This window comes from Mytilus trossulus, chromosome 4 (genome assembly GCF_036588685.1).
Source record: "Mytilus trossulus isolate FHL-02 chromosome 4, PNRI_Mtr1.1.1.hap1, whole genome shotgun sequence".
Lineage (NCBI taxonomy): Eukaryota > Metazoa > Mollusca > Bivalvia > Mytilida > Mytilidae > Mytilus > Mytilus trossulus.
In genome coordinates, this window is record NC_086376.1 from 93088120 (window position 1) to 93111522 (window position 23403).

Genomic DNA, 23403 nt, shown 5'->3' on the forward strand with positions numbered 1-23403 from the left:
ATCTAAATTATTGAAATCATCATTTTGCTTTTGCACTTTGAGTAAATTAGATGCACCAATTATCACCTCTACAACATACTTCAATAGAGATAACAGGAAGTTTGAAAAATACCAAATAAACTAAACCAACAACACTGCATGGTCCATTTTTCCTGAGAAATAAATAGTGCATGATTTGGCCTAAAATTTTATACAAGACTGCCAGATACCTGTAAGTGCAATAATATGGGTAAAAGAAATTGAGAATATTGTTCGCACAGAGACATGCCTTTATTTTACAATAAAATAACATATATTAGAACCTATTCATTTATGAGTTGGACATAAGTTGCAAAAATTTTCTGCCCAACTTTTCATCCTTGATAGTAAAGTCTTTGACCATTATTTAACTTAGAGCAGAAGTCCATAACAAGTACAATATGTGGCACTCTGACACTTTTTATCCTTAGGAAAATTGTTTTATTGCTTGTTCTTCTAGTAATTTTAATTATAATTATAGTTTTTATTAAAATGAGCATATTTTGAAAGTTTCATCTATTTTTCCATAAAAAAAAAAGGTATGGGCATTATAAGCTAGGAATAATAATAACATGATGTCCTTTTATAGAAAATAAGTCTGGAGACCTACATTAAAAAAAAAACCACAAATCTGAAAATATATAAACAACATTTGAATTTATCTTATATAATACAAGGCATGGACATTTTTACCTAGGTTAATAAACTACAAGGAAATTATTAGGAAAAATAGGGGGATATGAATTCCATTAGTATTTATAATGCACAACTCTAATTATAAAACATAGTATTGAATATTCATTGTGTACATGTAAATATTTTTTTTTCAAAATTAAAGGACATGAATGCTTGAAGAATATAAATGACATTGACAAAAGTTTCTAGGAAAATTGGCCAAGGGACATCCATTTCAAGAAAATTATAAATCCACAACTCTATTGAATATCAAAACATAACATTAAAATTTCAATTGTGTATATGTACTACATGATTTAAATCGTTATTATTTTTTTCCTATACAAAAAAGGGACATGTATGCTTTCACCTAGAAATATTAATGATGGACTTTAATTCATAGAAAAATGAGTGAGGGAAAAGAAATAACTTACATCAGACTAAAAATACAAGTTAATTTTGTAACAATGGATTTTTAAGGCCAGAAATATGTGGCAACCTAGGTTTCATTTTTAGAAATAATAACTCACACTCTCATAAAATTCATAAACAGTTACCCAAGGGTGTCTTGACAAAATATTCTATCCATTGAGCACACCCAATTAAATTTTTATACACAGAATTCATTCCAGGAATTGTATACTAAGGGAGGTAATCCCTATAAGAAATAGATTTATCTCCCATTAATTTGTCAAATTGTTGGTTACAATATTGACATTTTTCAATGCTAAATTTTCTAATGCATGCAACAATTATAAAAAGCATCCCCAGAATAATAACAAACAAATAAATCTATGCTACAAAATTGATTAAAAACTGTTATGAATTAATTGAATACTAGAATTATAATGGAATGGAAAATTATGTCGGATTACATGCATTGTCACAACGTCAGCTCTGACGACATCAAGAGGAAAAACAACATTTATAATATTAAGATAAATACAAAATAAAGAGTATATCCACATCAAATACTAGGTAGTTTAAAATGTTATTAAGCCAGCAATCTGACAACAAGGATGAACAATTTAGAAATTATGATCTGCTTAAAATAAATTGTTAATAATAATTTAGAAATCAAAAACTGTACACTTACAGTTAAAACATTTTCATATAATTTATATTGAAAAACACTTAATTTAGAAAGCTATATATTATAATAAAAGAAATTGTGTAAATTAAAAATTATATTTGCCATTGATTTTTGCAGGTTTCACACCTCCTTGAAAAATTCTTAAAATTTTTCACCATGGAAAAGAAAATTGGAAAACCATGGTGTTTAAGTGATCCTTGGTCACGCATGGTGAAGGCAACAGGTAGTGTAAATATTTATGGTTAAGACACTGGCAAATATGAATTCTTGACTTACATTAAAACGGCTTGTCTGAAAATTTTACTTAAAAGTCACTGACTGTTCTTTATGAGTTATAGTTATAAAACTGGACATCCCCCTATTCTTAATTTATAATTCCCATATCTCAGAACAGTTTAAAGATCTTGAATTTTTAAATTAAAAAAAAAGAGCCTGTTTCAATTTATAGAGACAATTTTCAAAAGTTTTATGAAAGTAAGGTTTGAAACTATCTCAGGAAACGTCAAAAAACAGAAAAACATTTTAGTCATTACATTCAATCAAAATTATTTACACATGCATAGCTTCAAAATCAAAAAAGTTCAATAAAACAATATGCATAAACTATTGAAAAATAATGGTCCATCTTCTTTACTAAGGAAACCGACAGCTTCACACAAACCAGTACTTTACAAAATAAAAATGTACTAGAAAATGTGTTCTTTAAATACAATTATAAAATCTCCTGAAAAGATTAATACTCTCAATATCTCGTAATTGGTTGATTATTAAAGTGTTCACATTTAACACAGAACAAATGAATGTTAATATTTCTGAATAATTTTTCTCTATTTTCAGGTATAAGCCTCAGTACATTAAAGAGGAAGATCGAGGCTTTGGATCCAGTGCAGGATGTTGTAAAGGCAGTCCACAAGTCATCAATACAGAAGCCTGGTCCAAAGCCTTGGATCTTGGACGACTTTAACCGGAACGTTGTCAAAAGGACCATCCATGATATGTACCGGAAGAAACAGGTGGTGTCCATGCCCCGTCTTCATGAAGTCCTGAAAGAGAAAGACATTACTGCATCATTGTCAACAGTAGTGAGAACAGTGAAGTCACTGGGTTTTCGGTAAATATTTATCAAAATTAACATTTTTAAGTAGGTAGGGAATTTATTTCCTTTCTGATTGACAAGCAAAATAACATGCTTGTTGAACACAAGAAAATGAAGTTACATTTAGGGGCCTTTTATAGCTGACTATGAGTATGAGCTTTTCTCATTGTTGAAGGCTGTAAACTGACATTTAGTTGTTAAAGTCAGTGTCATTCTAGTCAGTTGTGGAGAGTTGTTTCATTGTCAATCAGACCAATTCTTTTTTATATTTACTGCACACACAAAAAAAAACAAGAAATCTTATTTCATTTTAAAATTAATTTATATTTTTGGGACAACAAAAAGAAATTCATATATGTAAATATGGTAAATATATGGTCTAACAGCCCATACCTGATTCAAAACACAAGACATCTGCACACCATTGATTAACATTTTTGTCAAACACTGTTATCATCAACCAAATGTAGAATCTGTAATTAGAAGTATTATAAGAAGTCAGTATGTAGGAAACAGTGTATTTGAAAATTACATTTTTTTTGCAGTGAAAATTAGTTATAGAGAAAAAATCATTCCTATTATTTCTTTATTCTGAGGACAATGCAATAAATGCCAATGATTAAACTAGTATGTCTTTTTTTCAGGTTTTCCAAGAAAGGATCGGGCCGACGTCATGTCGTTGAGAGGGATGATGTTGTCGCTCTTCGTCACCATTATCTGCGTCAGATACGTAAGTACAGGCAGCAAGAGCGTCATATTGTGTATTTAGATGAGACTTGGTTGAATTCCAATCATGTAGTCAAAGGTGATTGGCTGGATGAACCTAGCACATCCATGTCAGTCTTTGAGCCACACTGTGAGGGCAGCGGGCGTTCTTTACCATCTGGTAAAGGCACTCGTTTGATAATCCTAGATGCTGGATCTTCTCAAGAAGGCCTCATCCCTGGTGTTGGCCTAATCTTTGAGTCGAAAACCAGCAGCTCGGATTATCATGATGAAATGAATAGTGAACACTTCACAGAATGGTTCAGAGACACGCTCATCCCTAGACTAACTCCCCAGTCTGTAGTTGTAATGGACAATGCTCCATATCACAGCCACTTAGATCCTGAGTCGAGGGCACCTTCTACAGGTGCTAATAAACCAGGTATCTCGGCATGGTTGGATAAGAACAATGTTGATTATGACCCCAAAATGAAAAAGACTGGGCTGCTTGATTTGGTAAATCAGCACAAGCCTCAGAAAAAATATGTGATAGACGAACTTGCAAAAGCTCATGGCCATGTGGTTTTACGATTACCCCCTTACCATTGTGAGCTCAATCCCATTGAAATGGTTTGGTCTGACTTGAAAGGCTTCGTAGCTAGAAAAAATTCTACCTACAAAATTAAAGATTGTAAGAAGCTTTTTGAGGAGGCCAAGTCCCATTTCAGTGCGGAGCGCTGGGCTAAATTTGAGACTCATGTGGTGAGGGAGTATGAAGAAAAGCTCTGGCAGATCGATGGTCTCAGAGACAAGGCTCTTTCTCCAGTTATTATACACATGACGGACGATGAGACGGATGACAGTCAGGCGACTATTGTATATTGTCAGGAGGGGGGTACCGATGACGAGGAAATTGACATGGACATTGTTGACGGTTATGTCTCTGATACCAGCGATCAGGCTGATGTGATTTTGTGTAAAATTTGTCATGACACTGATCCGCCAGGACGTGTTCCCAAGCGAGACCGGGGAACACACATTGATTGGTTTCAGTGTGACACCTGTGATCAGTGGCTGCATAACAAATGTTGCACAAAACCTGCCCTGGCGCAGATAATGTGTCCTCGGTGCTATTCTCTTCTTCACCACCGAAAGCTCAGTGAAACACTGGTCTCACCACTGGATGATATGGAGCAATAATGTCTTTCTTTAATGTTGGTCAAATGCAGTGCATTTTTCCATCAGTTTCAGGACTTCTGAAGAATGGACAATGTTATATCTGTGATAAAAGCATATCTGTGATAAAGACTATATTGTGATAAAAGTAAAGCATATCTGTGTTAAATTATATAGTGCTAAACATCTGTGATTTGTTGTGTTTTAATGTGCAATATCATGATTGTAAATATTATCGTCATTCGTGTAAAGAATTTATCATGTAAAAAATTATCTCGAAATTCTTGGACTGTTGTTGACATTAATTATATATGCATATTATTTATTGTTACACGTTGATTAAGTTTAATTTGAATTTATCAAATTTTATCAATTTCAAATAGTTAAATGTATTGCAAGTTATTTTATATCAAAATGTTTCAATATAACTTATCAAAATCTCATGTGTATTTAATTATTTTAAACAGACTTTATATTTGTAATATGTACAAATAAATGGTTGTATGAATCTCAATTTGAAATGGAGATTAGAGACATATGAACACAAACTATTTTAGTTTTCACTTCATATGCAGAGAAATTACATTATTAAGCAGTGTAAAATATCTACACTTTATGGATTATTTAGATTAAACAGAGACAAAAATTGTTCTCATTCCATATAATTAGTTCACTACTGACAAAGAAGTACAAAATGTAGGAGGGGACGTTTAGGTTGCACTCTGTTTATCTGTTTGTCAATCTTTCAGTCCAACAAATCAGTTTTCAACATTTTGTATGCCCCATATATGGTGATCTATGGTAGCAATACACAGTTAGGAAAAAAACTTAAAATTGACACTCATAATTTTTAAACACCCCCTTTCCCCTCCTGTCTAACAAAGAAGGCTTTATATGTGTGTTATGCATGTATATACTTGTAGAAAGATAATCTTCCATAGATTTGATTTCTAATGGTCATAAGGGTGAAATATAATCCCTTTTGGGTGTAACCATGGCAACAATCTGCATTTCTTAGATACAAAATATAGCAAAAAAGGGGGGTGAACATGTCACAAAAAGTCTCCAAAATTTGGTCTAAAGGAAAATTTCAATGAATTACAGTGATACCTTTCCTGAATCCATAGGTTTATATCTATCAAGTGGTCCAAAAAAAATCATATGTCTTCCTGCTCGTTTTTCCATAAAATTGAATTGAAAAGATCGAGCGCAAAATCTTTGTTGATAAACACTACAATAATTTATGGACCTATGAACGGTACGGATAGGAAAATACGGACTGTCAATCATTGAAATGGCCTATAAAACATGTTAAAATCAATCTAAATGTTCATATAAACCCACTAAGAAGGCTATATTATTCTTCAATTACCTAAAAATCAATTTTATTGTACAAAAACTTTCATATTTAAAAAATTCACAGGGGCCATAATGCGAAACTAAACTTCTGACTGTGTATTGCTACCTATGGTCATTATGTTTTTAGTCTGTGCATTTGTTTGTCTGTCTGGCTTTATATTGAAGCTTTGGTCAAGGTAGTTTACAACACTTCTTTCTGCATGTTTGACGTTATTGTTTCAAGAACTTGGTATATATAGTTTTATCACGACAAGTTAAGAAGCATGCTTGAATTTTATTATGGTCTCACTCTGACGAGTTGTGGTTCTTGGACTAAGAAAATCCCCTTAAAAAATCATCAGGCTTGAATATTGGCTTCATGTTTCTGTGTTTGTTTATACATTGCACTAGCTATTAATATATATATAGTACATATAGAAATTTCCATCATGACAAGTCTGAATTTTGGTTCCAATACAACAAGTTTATATCCAGTGGGATATGAGTGGGGGACTATTAAATGTATGTGTGTTGCCATGAAATATGCACATTATAGATATTATCATGTACATGTAGAAAGATGTGAGTGCCAATGAGACCTCTCTCCATCTGAACCTCTGATTGCTTGTTAATAGATATAGGAAGATGTGGTGTGAGTGCCAATGAGACAACTCTCCATCCAAATAACAATTTAAAAAGTAAACCATTATAGGTTAAAGTAAGGTCTTCAACACGGAGCCTTGTTTCACACCGAACAACAAACTATAAAGGGCCCCAAAATTACTAGTGTAAAACCATTCAAACAGGAAAACCAACTGTCTAATCTATATAAACAAAACGAGAAACATGAATATATTACATAAACAAAAGACGACTACTGTACATCAAATTCCTGACTTAGGACAGGTGCAAACATTAGCAGCAGGATTAAACGTTTTAATGGATCCAAACCTTCTACCTTTTTCTGAAACAATAGCATAAAATCACAACATAGAAAAACACACGATAAAATATCAATTGGCAGACTTAACTTTTAATCAAAAAAAAATATGATTACAAAATAAACGAAATACGAATGTTAAATATTATTAAAAAAAATCTGAAGAAGAAAGTCAGACAAATAAAAACATTCATGAGCTCAAGTTTATACTTGGAAATCAGACTGACTATAACTGTGCTTGTTCCAAAATGGCATGAAAAGTGTTAATGTATGCACTAACATTATGGTACACTACGTGTGGTCAACTAAAAGATGCTTATTATTTTTTTTTAACTTGGCATAAAAAGGGGTTGACGTCATGAAACTTTGCTCAGTGCTCAGAGCACAAAAATCATGCTCGAAACATGAAATCCAGCATTTTGATTGGTCGATTCTGGAGTCTTGAGTACAAAAGTTGTGCTTGAATGTTTTATGACCGCAAGGCCCGAACACAAATTCATTTAAAAGAAAACAAACAATACATGTAATTTAAATTTTCACCGTTTGTACCTACATGTATATATGAGGACAATTCTCAGTTGACATGGAAAAAAAATGAATAGGCTAGCATATTTTACCCTTAACGCTAATAGTTAACGAAATCTTTGAATCCACAAAGATGCTTTTTATTTTTCAGAAAATGAAAATTTTATAACATTATGATTACAGCATGTACAGCCAGTACCAAAGCACAAGTATTTTTCCGGCGATTTTGCACTGGTAAACAAAAGTCTAATCCTCATGTCCATTCCTTTCACCATATGAACTAGTTGTTCACAACTTCCAAATAATAATGACATCTCTGATGTTTTTATTTCAATATTCTTGTTTCTGCATGTTCAAGGTGCTTTTATTTCCAAAAACAAAATAGTCATGTAGACATCATGTGCATTGTAACAAGACATAATTATGTAAATTTTAAATGTTCTTGGTAGAAAATTGAGGAAAGGTATATTGCTTATAAAACATACATGTAACTGTAGTATTATAAATAAAAGTTGTAATGAATTTTAAATGCTTCAAATTAGCATGAGTATAAGCTTCGACGTAGTCTTCAACAATGAGAATAACATTCTTTAATTCATGACAACTTGATAAAATATTTACTTTCCCCAAGTAATCTGATTTATCCCCTTAGGCAACAACCATTTGATTTTTTGTTTTTGAGAGGGGGGAGGCCATCATATGGATTTTTTTTTTCAATTTTTGGAAAAAAAATAATTTGTTTTTGACACTGAAAAAAGAAATATGATTTCTTTTCACTCTCAGCTGCCACTACAGTAATGTTATGATAAATTTATAAGAACTTGTCGCCAATAAAATAGATTGGCGAAAAAAAAAGTTTGAGCGGGGGGGAAAAAAGCCAAAGCCTCCACCCAAGAAATCAAATGGTTGCTGCCTTATCTAATACAAAATGTTCCATTGAAAATGTTGAAGGAAATTGCATAGTAAACAAATGTGTTTGATTGCTGCACACGTGAAGTGAGTGATACGCGACACATAATCATTAACCCAACATCAAGGACAAGGATCAGGAACATCGAATGATCAACAGATTAGCGATCATCAAAGGCATGAATAAGGCCACACAAACATGTTATTTACAGAAAAAGGTTGCATATCATTATGAGAATTATGGATTTTCTTAACTACTGTACACAAACCTTCCATTCATCATGTTCATCGTAGATGTTGAAACCGTGACGGTGAAAACACGTGTATGAAATTGATTCCGTTCCATTCATTGTATCATATTAAGAGCATACATTATAATTGCTAATCTTGGCATTGGATATGTTGTCAATAATATCATTCTGTACAATATGTAGCGTAAAAATACCGGGTACAAGATCATATTTTCATAGAATTAATCCTCAATTCCATGTTTTCTACTGTCTCATCTTGTTTACATCATTAGCGCGCGAAAAATAACGAAACATTAGCCGAACGTTTCCGGAAACTCCGGAATTTCCCGAAGATTGATAAACAACAAACGATCCTCATAGAAACAAAGATGGCGACCAATCAATGCAAACTTGTCGTAGGGAAAGTCAAGGTCGGAATTTCAACCGTCCAATACACAAGGGCTGCCGTAAAACATTTGGAAATGTCAACACCAAAAATTATGCGTTAGGAAAACATAATTTTGAATAAACGCGGTAAGTCATTTTTACGTACGAAGCGTTTTAGCCCAACCAGAATAACCTGAAATCGACTGTAGGGTTATTTGCTAGCTGTTTTATTTGGTTTATTCACTGAGGTTTAATTTGTGTCCCGTTTCAAACCTTTTGCCAGTTTTGTATTTTCTCACAAAAAAAGGATATGTGTATTCACAGGCACTCGTTTACCTTTATATAATGAATTCTGAGACCAGTGCCTGATCAGTGGCTGTGTGCATGGTGTGTGTATTCATTAATTAACCTTAAAATGAATAAAAAAATAGCATATAAACTCTAATTATACTTGAATGATTTTCTTTTATTCAATTTACATAAATCTGGGTTTAGTTGTCTTTTATTAGAACTTTTGGTTTCTGATGCTTTATCATTTCATAATTGATTTGGCCTTTCACTTTTTCCAACTGAATTTGGGTTTGATGAAACCCCGTGTTTATTAGCAATGTTCTCGTTCGATGGACGCTTCCTAAAAACACTGGCTGAGTCTTGTTATCATTATAACTTTCCCTCAGTTTTCTATTTTTAGAAAGACAGGAAATTTTCAATTATAAATATTATAAAAATAGTTAACGTGACGACTGTAAACAGATAAGGGCAAATAATATAAACAGTAGCCAATAAAAGGGTTGAGAACTCATGGTTTTGGCATATAATTGTGTTTTCCGTTGAATTAATTGGGTTGTTGAACACTTCAATGGACAATTTCATTGGGTTTTCTTTTATTTGCATTGCGTGATCACGCAAATACGCAGCTTATCTGGAGCTCTGAATTCTATGGCCTTTTTCTTCTGGCCCTCATACTTTTCATGTATTGAATCCATATTTTGAATGTAACGGTTTATTTGTGGTACATATTTAGTTGATCAATGTCTCCTTATAAAATACACTGATAGTGAAATGTCTATTCATTTTTTTGCTCTATCATGGTTGTTTTCTGCTGGTACTAAGACAGTAAGACTTGCTTTAGACTTTAGTGGTATACTTGTTCAGAGCTCTTTTTTATATGACCTGACCCTACTAAGTGGGTTTTTTCTTGTCACTTGGTGTTCGTCTTCCGATTTCGCCTTGTTAACTTATACAATTTCGCAGTCTCTGAAACTACTGGACCAAATGTTATTGAACATATGGGGCTCACAAAACATGTTGAACCCCGCCACATTTATCAGGGCTTTCCATTGAAGCCGGTAGCCGGCGGAAATCCGCCGTTTACGGTGGCTTCAAGTGCCGGCTACTTCACTGACAAAAATATAAATTCAAAAAGAAAAAAAAATCTTGTTCAAATGTTTAAGGCAGCCGAGAGACTTATTGTCGCAAAGTCGCGGTCACGACAAACAAGGATGAAAAGTCAGTTTTTACCTTGGGCTAAATATAGTTCACATGAATTCAGGTCACTGATTGGTTGTCTATTTAAAGTCAGAATGCATCGTTTCTTTTCAAAGATAACAAGAGAGACGTTCCGGTGGTCATTGAAGGATAACAATAGAGACGTTCCGATGGTCATTAACTCGTTGGCTTTTTTTGGCTTTTAAAACGTGAAGACAATCAGATAGGATGACAATTTTATGTTATGGAATATTATCAGTCAAATTAAACGAAGTGTAGTGGATCATATTGTTCAGAATCTGGAAAACAATATCTTTTGAAGTTCAATTTTCAAAGCCCACGTGGTGTTCAGAGAATCAAGGTCAAAAACGAAAGTAGAATATTGTCGACTCGACCTCAAATAAAAAACATTTCCAAATGATTTATGTATCCGACTTATTGAACAGTTTACAAAAAAAAGAGAAAATCAGAGGATATATCAATTTTCTGTCAATGCTTGAGAAATAATTGTATAATTTAAATGCGCGTAACAGTCTTTAGAGAGAAAAAGGGGGGGGGGGGGGGGGGGGGGGGTCATTTGTTTACAAATTATGCACGTAGTTATGCAAAATAAATCGATCAAGATTTTTAACAAACCGGATTATTATATAAATAAATCTCCTTTAAAAGTAAATGAATTTTAAGCATAAGGTAATGAAAATAAAAAACTAAAGTAAAAAAAAAATGAAATTTCTTTGAGATTTTTTTTTCTTTCTTTAATTTCATACATAAAAAATGGTGATTTGAAAGATGAAATTAGGTGCCAGGAGATCGCGAGAATGCAGGATTTTGCTCTATTTATGCCAGAGCTTCTGGGGGCCTTGAGCGGCCCCCAGACCCCCTGCCGTAAGGCACCAAGCTTACAGCTTGGTGGGAGTCCGGCTTCGCCGAACGCATGTTACAGCCGCCTATAATTTTATTTTAGCCTGCTACTTCAATTTTAATGGAAAGCCCTGATTTATGCGCCTGTCCCAAGTCAGGAACCTCTGTTCTTTGTTAGTCTTGTATACTTTTTTCAATTTAATCTCATTTATATGTTTTGGAGTTTAGTATGAGGCACATTTTCACTGAACAATTTTAATCCCTGGGTGTGGTATTTTTCGTTGCGTTGAAGACCCATTGGTGGCCTTCGTATGTTGTCTGCTCTTTGGTAGGGTTGTTTCCTCTTTGATATATTCCCCGTTTTCATTCTCAATTTTATTACTTATGTTGAGCTCTACCTAATGTCCACATCACGTAAAAGCAGTTAGACTTCTAACAGGAGTTATCGACCTTATATGACGAATTTTATCACTTGCATGTTCCAGCCTGTTATATTGAAATATATGGCAAATAGATAAAACTTTCAATTGCAAAAATTACCAGCAAGACAAGATCTATTGATTTTCATAGTTCTTTATTTCACCCCTGAATTTCCTTCTATATAAAAGTTCTTTCCGTTCCGTTTTCCATTTCCGCTGTTTAGCAACACCCAGTAAAAATAGCAAACAGAAAGTAGAAAAAAATGTTTTGACTTCAGGATTGCATAACTTTTTATTCTTCGAGGCAAGACCCACTTTTTTCGATTAAAACACAATTTCACATTAGTACATGTACATAATATAAACATGAATTTTTTTTTCTATGTAGCATTTTTTAAAGATCAGCTGTTTTGCATGTAAGCCTATGGAGCAGTCAATTACAAGACTGCAACCTTCAACATGTTCTGCTTATTTAATTTTACGTGCATCGTGATTTTCAAATGCTAATATTTTGCGTGTTCTGTATTTTTTAAAATAAATTATAAACACTGGGCAGAATCTGACATCAAGAAAAAAATTGATTGAAATTTGGAACAATGGAAGAAGAATATGACTATATTATATGAAGACCTCAACTGCAGAAAAGCAGGTCCCCAGAGATGTTGGCCAGATTGGACTGGGAGGAGATGTCATGGAGAGGATGCGTCCAGCAGTTGTAAAACTTGATGACAAGATTTTACAAGTGTGTGCAGGGGGTATGCACACAGTGTGCTTAACCAATAAGGGAGAGATAATTACATTTGGATGCAATGATGAATCAGCCCTTGGCAGAGAAACTTCATAAGAAGGATCAGAGATGTACCCAGCTAAATTAAACCTGCCTTACAAAGTTATACAAGTTAGTGGTGGAGACAGTCATACAGCTGTATTAACTGAAGATGGCCATGTGTATGCTTGGGGTAACTTTCGTGATGCAAATGGATCAATGGGCTTAACCTCTGGTGGCATAAGTAAAGACTCCCTTGAGATGTGCCCAGGGGAGACTGTTGTTAATATAGTCTCTGGAGGAGATCATTTAGTATGCTTAACAAACAAAGGGGAAATATTTACAGGAGGCTGTGCAGAATAAGGCCTGTTAGGAAGAGTAGCAGAGTGCTTTGCTGGTCGAGGCAGTAGGAGAGGAGAAGATTCTATATTAAAAATGGGGCCTGTAAGGTGCAGAAAACACAGTAGTAGAAAGCATGCCACATTTTCAGACATCTGGGCAGGACAGTACGTTACTTTTGCCAAAGAAAAAGAATCCGGTGATATTTATTCTTGGGGACTAAATAACTACTTTCTGATAGGCTTTCATGATATGCAGAACAGATTTATTCCAAAGTGGATTCCATCATTTGCAGCTCTTAATAAACAATGGACTAAGATTCAAGCAGGCCAGCACCATACAATGTTGTTAGATGAGGATGGAAAAGTGTATACCATAGGAAGACCGGAGTATGGCAGGTTAGGACTTGGTGAGAAAAGTGGAGAAATGAAAGATCCTACACTAGTAACAAAATTAAGTGAAAACATGTATGACCTAGTTTATCGGAAAATATACGCCGGGAAATACGAATGAATTAAGGTTATTATTAAAAGAATATTGCAAATAATCGTGGCACAACACTGCTCCTCTTAAAGAAAAAAGAATTCTGTCCCTAGAATTGACATAAAATGAATAAATATTCAAATTTAAACATAAGAAGCAAACATACAATGTATATAAACAGTAAAACAACAATATATATAAATCTCATTCATTTAAAGTTCAATATGATTACAAAGTTCTTTCCTAATTTCTTGAATTAACAACACACACGGTACTTCTGATCTTCTTAGCGGAATTACATGTAGGTTGAAACTTTGTTAATTTATTTTTAAGGTTTCTGACTTCTTCTTTCAGATCTGTCTTTCTTTTTTCCAGTCGCTCAATAAAATTACCAAAACCAAGGCACTCGAATCTATGTTTTTCTTCTAATTCTTTCAATTGATTTGCATGTGATGATTGTAACTCTATTAATTTATTTTCTAATTCTACAATTGTTTCATCTTTTGGATCAATCTTTATTTCTACAATTTCAGTCTCCTCTTCTTGTATGAATATTTGATTCTTCATACATGTTGATTCATCAATTTCTTTAATGTCGTCACTTACTATTACCACATAAGGATTACTGCTTTTCACACAAATGTTTTCTTTATTTTAAACATGAGGTTTTTTAGGATCTTTTATGTGTCTGTGCAATTGCCACTTAGCATTTGAAATGGTCTTGAAATTACATGTTTTGCATAAAAATGGGACTCTGTCATCCGAAGTATGTTTTATAATAAAATGTTGGATGGTATTTTTGGTATTTCCTGGAAAAGGACACTTGCAACATTGAAACAGTACCATAATTCTGTAAAAATAAAATTAATCAATACTTAATACTTTATAAATTAACAAGTATAAAATATAAAACAGGAATAAATACATGAAATAAATACATGTTTACAATATTTAGGTTTACACTTAACATAACATTTATTCTAATTCGTTGAGTTTTCTATTAACCCAGTCTGGTATTTCACCTATGTACGGTATTAATTGGGGAAGACCTTGAAGCCGTCAATCCCCAATGTAGTTGACCAGAGTGACATTCCCTCACATCATTCATTTTGTTTTTATAGTGTTGAAAACCCCCAACAAATCTTACTGAGAATGATAAGATGGGAAGACACAAATGAATAAATTGACTTTATACACTTTTTTACACATTTCCCTTCTGTTTCTCTTGAAATTATCGTATATTGAGCTCTCCTTTACACTATTTACGTTTCTTTTACAATCTGGAAAAATCAGTATGACGAGATATTCTAAATATATCCAACCTACATTATATTTTATAGTGACATTATTGTTGGAATGCCACACTACGAATAAGCAGGGATATCCTTTACTGGTTATTTAAATCTGCATATCTTTTGATTATAATGTAGTTAAAGTTTTATTGCATAACCTTCTGTCCATGGTCAAGTTTTACATTGTTTTGAAATATGACTTTAAACAGTTGCATATTCTGTCTACATCTATGGCCAAGAAATTCCACTAAAAATGTGAATAAAAGGTGAATGCCAGAGGCGGATTTAAGGGGGGGCAGGGGACACAGGCCCCCCCTTTTCTGAAAAAAAAATGGTTGATTATATAGGGAATCACTGAAGCGTGACAAAAGTGGCCCCCTATTAGGCAGTCAGTTGGCCCCCACTTATGAAAATTTCTGGATCCGCCACTGAATGTATCTCCTGTGACAGTGTGGATTAGAAAACACCACACTTTCAAATTAAACTGTCACTAATATAATACTATGTTAGTTGATAGATACTACATGACATGTTGTAGAGTGTATTTTGTTTTCTTCATTTATATGACTGTTAAAACAATGTGCATTATGGAAGTTAATACACAATATCAACCAAGAAATTAGTCTTTTTTTTATCATGTGAGATTTTATTAAACAACTTTATTTCATTTTTTTATAAATACATGCAGAGAGTGATTGCTATTTCTGTGCAGACAGAGATCTATAAGAATAGGTTTCTTTAAAATGTATTTCAATGTCAATTATAATTGCCATGTGTTGTAAATATTGACCTTTATTTACATCAACATCTTAAAATGAAACTTTTTTATTTGGGCTTTAATAAAGGGTTATAAAAATTTCTCAGACGAAAAATATCTATTATTTCATCTGATCTGTCCCTATATCTGCCATGATAGAATATTAAGTAATGCAGAAAGTATTTGATTCATTATTTTGAATATATTAACATGATTAAGTATATCACAGGTTTCCCATGAAGGGACTGTACCAATTGCTGCAACTATCATTTGTTTATAAATTTTTCCATCGAATTCAAATGCATTGTCTTCTGAAATGATTCTCAACAATACCTTTTTGTATTAACCTGTTTTTACCTTTGTGTTTTTAACTGTTATTTGAGACAAAATTAAACTGTTAACTGTTTTCAACCCACTGGCTGTTTACTGTTTTAATGAAAATGAGATTCCTGTAATCTGTTACTAGACATATTTTGTTTACATTGTTTTTCAAAAAATATTCTTGTTCCTGTTTCTCATTTTTGTTTTGGAATAGGTCAAAAAAAAAAGAAAAGAAAACAGACAATTAATTAAATCTTGTTTATAAAGAATAGGTTTATTAACTTTTCAAAATTTCCTCTTTAAAAAACCATACCATGCTTCATACCATGGTATAATAATTTTTACCATGATATAGTAATTTGTACCATACCATCATACCATACCATGGTTCCATTCATGTATACCATGGTATGATGGTATTCGTACCATACCATCATACCATAACACATACCATACCATCGTACCATACCATGTTTTACAGTATGCCAAAAAATACACCTTGAATTTCAATAACTCTTGGTGCTCAATAATTTATTTATGGAAAATACACCTTATTTCAATAACTCTTTGTGTTCAATAAATTATATGGAATAAATACACCTTGAATTTCTAAAACTCTTGGTGTTCAATAATTTATATGGAAAAAATACACCTTGAATTTTAATAACTCTTGGTGCTCCATTATTTATATGGAAAAAATACACCTTGAATTTCAATAACTCTTGGTGCTCAATAATATCATATGTAAACCACAGTTTGAGTTTCAATATAAGCTGATTTGTATGTTGTTGTTGTTTTTTTAATTAATTAATTTCTTTTTTCCTTTCTGTTTTTTTTTAAATTTTCTTTTACCGCTGCCACCAATTGAAGCACCAACAGTTATTGTAAATGGTTGGCAGATATTATACACATATCAATTTTAAAGTCAAAGGAATAAAACTGTTTTGCAGTCCAAACTTTGAATACTCAAGAATAAAATTTGTTGGAATTAAATAAAATCAGCTTTATTAACCCTCTTGCTGCCGGAGGGACACATATGTCCAAACCGGCAGTGCCGGAGGGACACATATGTCCATGTTTTAAATTATGCAAGCTTCTCATCAATGCTGTATTTCTTTCAATTAAAAAACTGAAGATTTAACAGTGATATGTTTTTCTCCAATTTGTCCCAAATGTAACGGTCATTATGTCGTGACGTCATATATTGAATGACGTCATTGTTTGGCATATTACGTCACAGGTCGAGCTGTCGTATTTGCCGGCATATGAAATACCACCTTGAAAAACGGTCGGCAGCAAGAGGGTTAAAAGCTAATATCAGAAATTATAGTTATGAATCAATTACAATATATACTGACCGGCTTTAGAAACGCAACACTAGATTATTTTTGTGTTGTTTTTGAATGAATGTGACACTGTCAAAAGCGATGACTGCCTGTTACAAACGCCAAAATGATTGTCAGAAAGGTCAACAAATAATGTCTGACATGTTTAAGGTTCTGTTTTACACCTTCTGATTTTACATTTGTTCGACCCATTAATTGCTTTTGGCAATTATGCGGTTGGAACTTGAGGGCTTTAAAGGTTTTCCTTCAGTCGATTCTTTGGTAATTCAGTTTATGGGAAACATTTATGGCATGAATCTGTACTCAATGACACTCGGCAATTTGATTAGCAGTTGACGTTGCGGCCGTAAACATGTCTTGCAAATGACGTTGCATATTCAAATTCTGTTGACGTTTCATTGTCACTACACGTTGATTTGTTCATTGATGGCTAGAAACAAATCTAGTCTACTTGTTTCGTTGTCGGAAGGACAGTAAGACGAGTTTCTGAAGTCATAAAGTATGGTTGCAGCACGTTTATGTTTTCATGTTTGCAGTATTTTTAAGGGATAATTCAGTTTTTTATTTCTCAGTCTTGGCAAAATGGGGATGCAACATTTTTAAACTGAATTAAGTGAGGCAAAGGATTTATAGTCCAGTCAATCTAGCATAAATTTAACCCTAACCTGAAAGTAATTGCAACAGAAGATTTTTAAGTTTTAATCTTTAGCATTATACCCCAAATATACACAGAAAAAAGTCCCATAAAATCTAACTTGAGGAAAACTAAAAAAATCACCATTTAAAATTCCTATGGAGATTTGCATTGAAAAGGGAAATAACTCTTGCAAAAAAGGCAGAAATATCAATAAAAATTGATACATTATTATAACTTTACCGCTTCTATTCATTAGAATGTATTGATTCTTGATTTTTTAGCGGTCTTTAGAGTATAACAAACAACTCTAAAGGTGTTTTCATATATTTTATCAAGCTATAATCTAGATTTCGTAATTTATTAGTTGACCATTTATTGAATTTTTCAACATGTCAAGGTAAAGAATCTCAAATTTAATAAAAATAATTAAGCATGTATTCTTCTTTTTGTGGTTTAAAGTTTCTTAAGATGAGTAAGTTGCTAAAAAAATATAATATACAGATATAAACAATAACAAATTTTCACATTATTTTTTCAAAATGGTTACAAAGCTTCAAATTTGCAATTTCTTTAATGAAAAATGTATGAAAAAAATAAAACTACCCATAACATTTCGGTTTTGTACATTTTATGAGTAGAAGATTATATAATTTAGTCAAATAGAAACTTATAACCCCATCAAAGTATCAAACTATATATAAATTTCAAGAAAAACAATCAAAAACTGACCAAAAAAGACTAATTTTTGCAAGAGTTATCTCCCTCCCAATGTTAATTTCCATAGGAAATTTTAAATGCTGATTTTGAGTTTTCCTCAAGTTAGATTTTATGGGACTTTTTTCTGTGTATATAAAGGACATAATACTATAGATAAGAACTAAAACATTTTCTGTTGCAATTAGTTTGAGGTGAAATCTTAGTTTGACTGGACTATTAAGGAACTGTTTGACAAAGCAAAAAAACCTGAAACAATCTTTCATGGGTCCAAAATTTCGCTTTAAGAAATTCGTGCGACTTAAAAATTCGGTATGTTCAATAACCACAGGTAAGTCAGATTTTGATTTTTTTGTAAGGAGAAAGAAGTATGATAAGCATGGACAGAAGTTATCAGAGAATCAAACAAGATTTGGTAAAAAAAAATCAACAAAACGAGTGTTGCGTTTCTAAAGCCGTTCAGTATATATAAATAGAATTGCAGTGTGTGCCACAATAGGGAAAATACATGAATAATAAAATCTAGGTCACTTACTAAAAACAGCTGATCGGTCTGGGATCTAATTTGAAACTGACTATACTTTTCTCTAAACGTTAAAAGGATCCAGTTAATCAATACACCTAAAAATAGTACGTGTGTACACAATATGAAAGTAACTAAAATGGCCATAAAGTTGACAAGTTCAATTTGGGATAATTCTAACATTATAAAAGGATAAATATGGATTAAATAGGATACATTAATAACTTCTGAATAAGGTAATTATGTTGTAACTATAGAAAATCATTCCGCATAACAAGCAGGCGTACAAAAAGTAAAAACATGTATGACCTAGTTTCGCGGAAAATATACGCCGGGAAATACGAATGAATGAAGGTTATTATTGAAAGAATATTGCAAATAATCGTGGCACAACAATTGTGATAAGGAGGAAAGGCCTATGATGTTGTTCCTTTATTTGCATTTTTTAATTCAGAAGATTGTTAATATTTAAATACTTTTTAAAAAGCAACCCCTTTTACCGGTATCAGGTCCGTTCGCGCCCAATACACGTTCGCACCTCGCACGTTCGCACCCAAGATCCGTTGGCACTCTACACTTTCGCGCCCAATTTTAATTCAAACTCCAGTGGAATAATTTGAAAATCATGATTGTTGTTTTAAGGTAGATCACCAGTATATATTTTTTGAGACAGAATTTTTTTATAATTTGCCAAAATGAAGATTTTACTATGCTCTTTTCAAAAATTTAATAAAATGTATGGGTCACCGTGCTATTTTTCAAGCAGTGAGTCGTTGAAAATTGCCAAAATTTAGTTAGTTTGTTCATGAAAAAACACATTAGTGTGCATAAAAAAAATTCTATGAGATAGAATTTTGAAATAAATTGCGAGAAGAAAGGTTTCATAATATGTTTTAAGAAGATAAAAAGAAAACATGGTGTCACCGAACTTGTTTTCTTGCTACAAGTAAAAATAAAAAATTTCCCTATTAGTCCAGTATAAATTTTGTACTAAAAGAGTTATCTCCCCTTAAATGGCTCATTTGAAAAAAAAATGATTTTAAAACCCCATAAAATTATATTTTCTAAAATATTTGAATAATAATAATAATTAACAGGTTTTCTTCAAATAAAAAAATCAGTCGAACTATTGAATTGCAAATCTGTCTCTAAATTTGCAGATTTATGCAAATAACTAGACCGTTTGTGTACTGTGATTTTACAATCCAAGATGGCGGTATACCATCAATCTACCTTAAATTGCTTTGGTGTAAATACTCAGTCTGAATCTATTTAGCTTGGTATGGGTAAAACATTAAACATTTTAAATAAAAAAACACAAAAGATATTGTTTTTAACAGCTTGGTCCCTTTGATCTGAAACAATGAAAGAATAAAATATAGCAATACACTATTATAACCAAAACATGATAACATTTATTCAGCACACAAAAAACAAACACAGTCAGAATCTCAAGGCTTTAAAAAAAAATTCAATGACACCTGTCATTACTGAAAAAAAGAGAAAATAGCCTTGCAAGGTACAGGTAACTTACTATGTGGTTAGACATCGTAGTACTTAGTCAAGTCTTAATAGCAACCAAAAAAATTAAAATCACACATATAATCGGTTTATTTTGGGGGGAAGGTCTAGAGTGGGGCGCCCATATTCGCCGGGGACATAATTTCACTGTTTTATGATTTTGAGGTGTAAAAACTTCAAAGGATGGCTGAAATGGAAGACATTTACCGGTATTAAAATTATATTATATAACAAATATGGTTATTTTTTAAAACTGAGACAAAATTGCGGCACTTACTAAAAAGGACCGAAAAATGGACAATGATTTTTGGCCAATTTCCTGAAGAAAAAACATGAATTCAAAGAAGTATTTCTAAGTAATTCTTTGACTGAATGCCCCTAAATTTCAGTTCTTAACACCTTTGAAATGTCTTCTATGCATCTATAATGAAATTGATTTGATCAATGTTGTTTTAAGCTGTGGTTATTTGGTTTTAAATAGATGTGTAAAAATGGCGAATATGTGTCCCCCATTGACAAAAAATCAGGAAATTTCAAACACCCTTTAATCTAACTTTATGTCCATTCAGGCATTCTGTATAAAAATGCTCAAATTTATAGATATTAAAGTTTTATTCTGCTAAATAAGAGATCACCATCGATTTTAAATTTTGAGTATCAGTTCTCTGCTCTCCGCCATCTTGTCACCTTCTCCGATGAAAAATCCCGATATGTCTATAAACCACAAAGGAACAAAACTACAGTAAACGATGTAGTCATAATTGGGTGTCGATATCTTGTCAATCGTACGGTTGTTTTATCTGACTGACTAACTTGATACGGAAAATGGTCTTATATTTTTAAATAACCATATAGTCTGTTATTTTTAAACTGATAATATTGTAATTAGTTAAAAAGTCAAAGTTCAAATCATAAATAAGTGTTCCGTGGAAATTGTTTTCGAAAATCTAATTCGTTCATAATTCTTTCAAGTAATAAACTTTATTTAAATAAATTCGAATCTTCCCTCATCTGATCACCAGCATGGCTAAAGGTATCACTCCCAAAAGTATTGGAAGGGGTGTAAGGTGACACGTCCAGGTATTCAATCTATTTCCTGTCCGGCGGGCTTGCAAGTTCATGCATCGTTTCACTTCTGTAGGTATTGATCAGTGTACACGACTGTTACTTATAACTTTCCATTTTGAACTATCAGGTGCATGTATAATATACATTTTTGTCTTGCGTGTCCGAAAGTGATATAATATACTAGTCATTACTGAACTCATACGCTTGTTTATAAATAACATTTCTGGTGTAAAGAATATAATCTATAAAAAAAAAAAATAAAAAAAAAAAAATTGAAGAAATACAAATTCTATTTACATATTTTTCCAAGGGTTAATTTGGGGAAATGTAATATATACTCGTCAATAGTTAAGGACAGATTGGAACATACCAGAATTATTGATTTAAAAAAATGTGCGCACTTGTCGACGAGTCGTGTATACATACGCCTGGGTAGAAAGTTACGGAACTATAGTCAGTAGCACAATTTAAAATATGTATACATGTATACATTGAACGTTCTTGAAAGAAACATACATTTTGTGTAAATTGTGGTAAAAGTTTTGTAAATAGACTAGTCCACGTATGCCAACAGTATGTAATCAACGAATTCAATAGACTATTGTATACCAAAAGAAGAAGAATAAAAAAAAGAAACAATTTGATTTAAATACAGGTCAATTTATAACTTGCTTTGGTTCATCGAAGTTAAAAACGTAGTAAACTCACAGATTTATATATCAATAAGATTGTTCTCGAATAAACGACGAAATTCGTCATCATCACAATTGTTCAAACATTCATGTAAAATATATGCAACTGGACGTACACTAATAATCCCCAAGGGATGTGAATATTTTTTAGGAAAACTATTGAGTATCAATTTTGGGATTTATTTTTTTTCTTGATATTCAATGACAGCAATTTAAAGAATAAACTGCTTGTCGGATATTTGTCTGCTTTAGGGGTATTCTTGCAAGTTGAACAGACTTATAATAACATTCAAAAATGGGGAAAGATAACATTAAAATCGTTGTCTTTTAATTTTAAACATCGTTGGTCAAATAGTTATTTAAATATATATATACGTTGGGAGACGACGATTATTATAGTAGTCTCAGATTTTAATAAGGACGTTCCCGATTATGAATAAATTTGGTTGACGTTTTTCACACTTGAAAAGAATATCTATTCGTAATTTTTCGATTCCATTCCAATACAAAAGTATTTTTTCTTTATTCATACATATTATATTCCGCTTCGGTAGAGTTATCTTCAGATAGTTTCATATATTAATTAATACATGGCTTTCAAAAGTCTAAATGTAAGTGTTCTCGTACATTTTTTCGCCTAATAAAGACAAATAAAAATGATTTAGTAAAGCTATTTCTAATTTCTAAGTCCCCCTTTTTTATGAGACATAAATCAAGGACAAGACTTGTTTATCATTTCATTCTGACATGAATTAAGTTTCCTGTCTTTAACTGAAAATTGTGTATTTCTTAGTAAATTAACTTATTTGAATTCAAATAAATAATAGCACCAAATATAATTAAATAATTCCACGGCGACCAATTTTTATTTGTCACCAACTTGAATATGTATTTTTAATGTGTGTATTAAATGCTCCCACTGATCCGAATAGACAGTCACACCTGGCAAGGTGTGCCCTAGAGGCGTGGTTAAATACCGAAGTGCAAATAACAATTTACCTTTCAACAAGCCATCTACGAGTATTGCCACAGAACCGTGAAGACACACATCGTATAAACCTAGTCATAGCAGGGATAGTAAAAG

The 23403-nt window shown here is 32.4% G+C and overlaps 2 protein-coding genes, 1 long non-coding RNA gene and 1 pseudogene across 4 annotated transcripts in view; 3 read left to right on the forward strand and 1 right to left on the reverse strand.

The window, feature by feature from the left end:
- The window catches only part of LOC134716339 (RNA-binding protein 8A-like), a 33858-nt gene that overhangs the window by 2555 nt on the left and 7900 nt on the right, over positions 1-23403 (forward strand). The window contains exon 1 of one of the 2 annotated variants that reach the window (XM_063579273.1): positions 19341-19392. The exons of the other annotated variant lie outside the window; for it this stretch is intronic. Within the exon in view, the coding sequence (XP_063435343.1) occupies positions 19383-19392 (10 nt within the window). The 5' untranslated portion in view covers positions 19341-19382. Of the gene's footprint in view, positions 1-19340; positions 19393-23403 lie in introns of those variants that run through there. 2 annotated transcript variants of the gene reach the window in all.
- LOC134716340 (uncharacterized) lies at positions 249-9010 on the reverse strand. Its single transcript, XR_010106868.1, has 3 exons — positions 8745-9010; positions 3276-3355; positions 249-2829 (listed from the first exon to the last, which is right to left on the reverse strand). It is a non-coding gene; the product is annotated as an uncharacterized LOC134716340 (long non-coding RNA).
- LOC134716337 (uncharacterized) lies at positions 2587-4927 on the forward strand. The gene is made up of 2 exons (XM_063579271.1): positions 2587-2897; positions 3527-4927. The coding sequence occupies exons 1-2, from the start codon at positions 2587-2589 to the stop codon at positions 4785-4787; spliced, it is 1572 nt and encodes a 523-aa protein (XP_063435341.1). The 3' UTR covers positions 4788-4927.
- On the forward strand, positions 11582-13898 carry LOC134716338 (regulator of chromosome condensation-like; annotated as a pseudogene).

What these genes read in the sequence shown, in the direction of transcription:
- LOC134716337 (XM_063579271.1), top strand. Translation starts at nt 2,587, where the DNA reads ATGTTAATATTTCTGAATAATTTTTCTCTATTTTCAGGTATAAGCCTC. An exon ending in GTGAAGTCACTGGGTTTTCG is followed by an intron (nt 2,898 to 3,526) that starts GTAAATATTTAT and finishes TCTTTTTTTCAG; the next exon opens with GTTTTCCAAGAAAGGATCGG.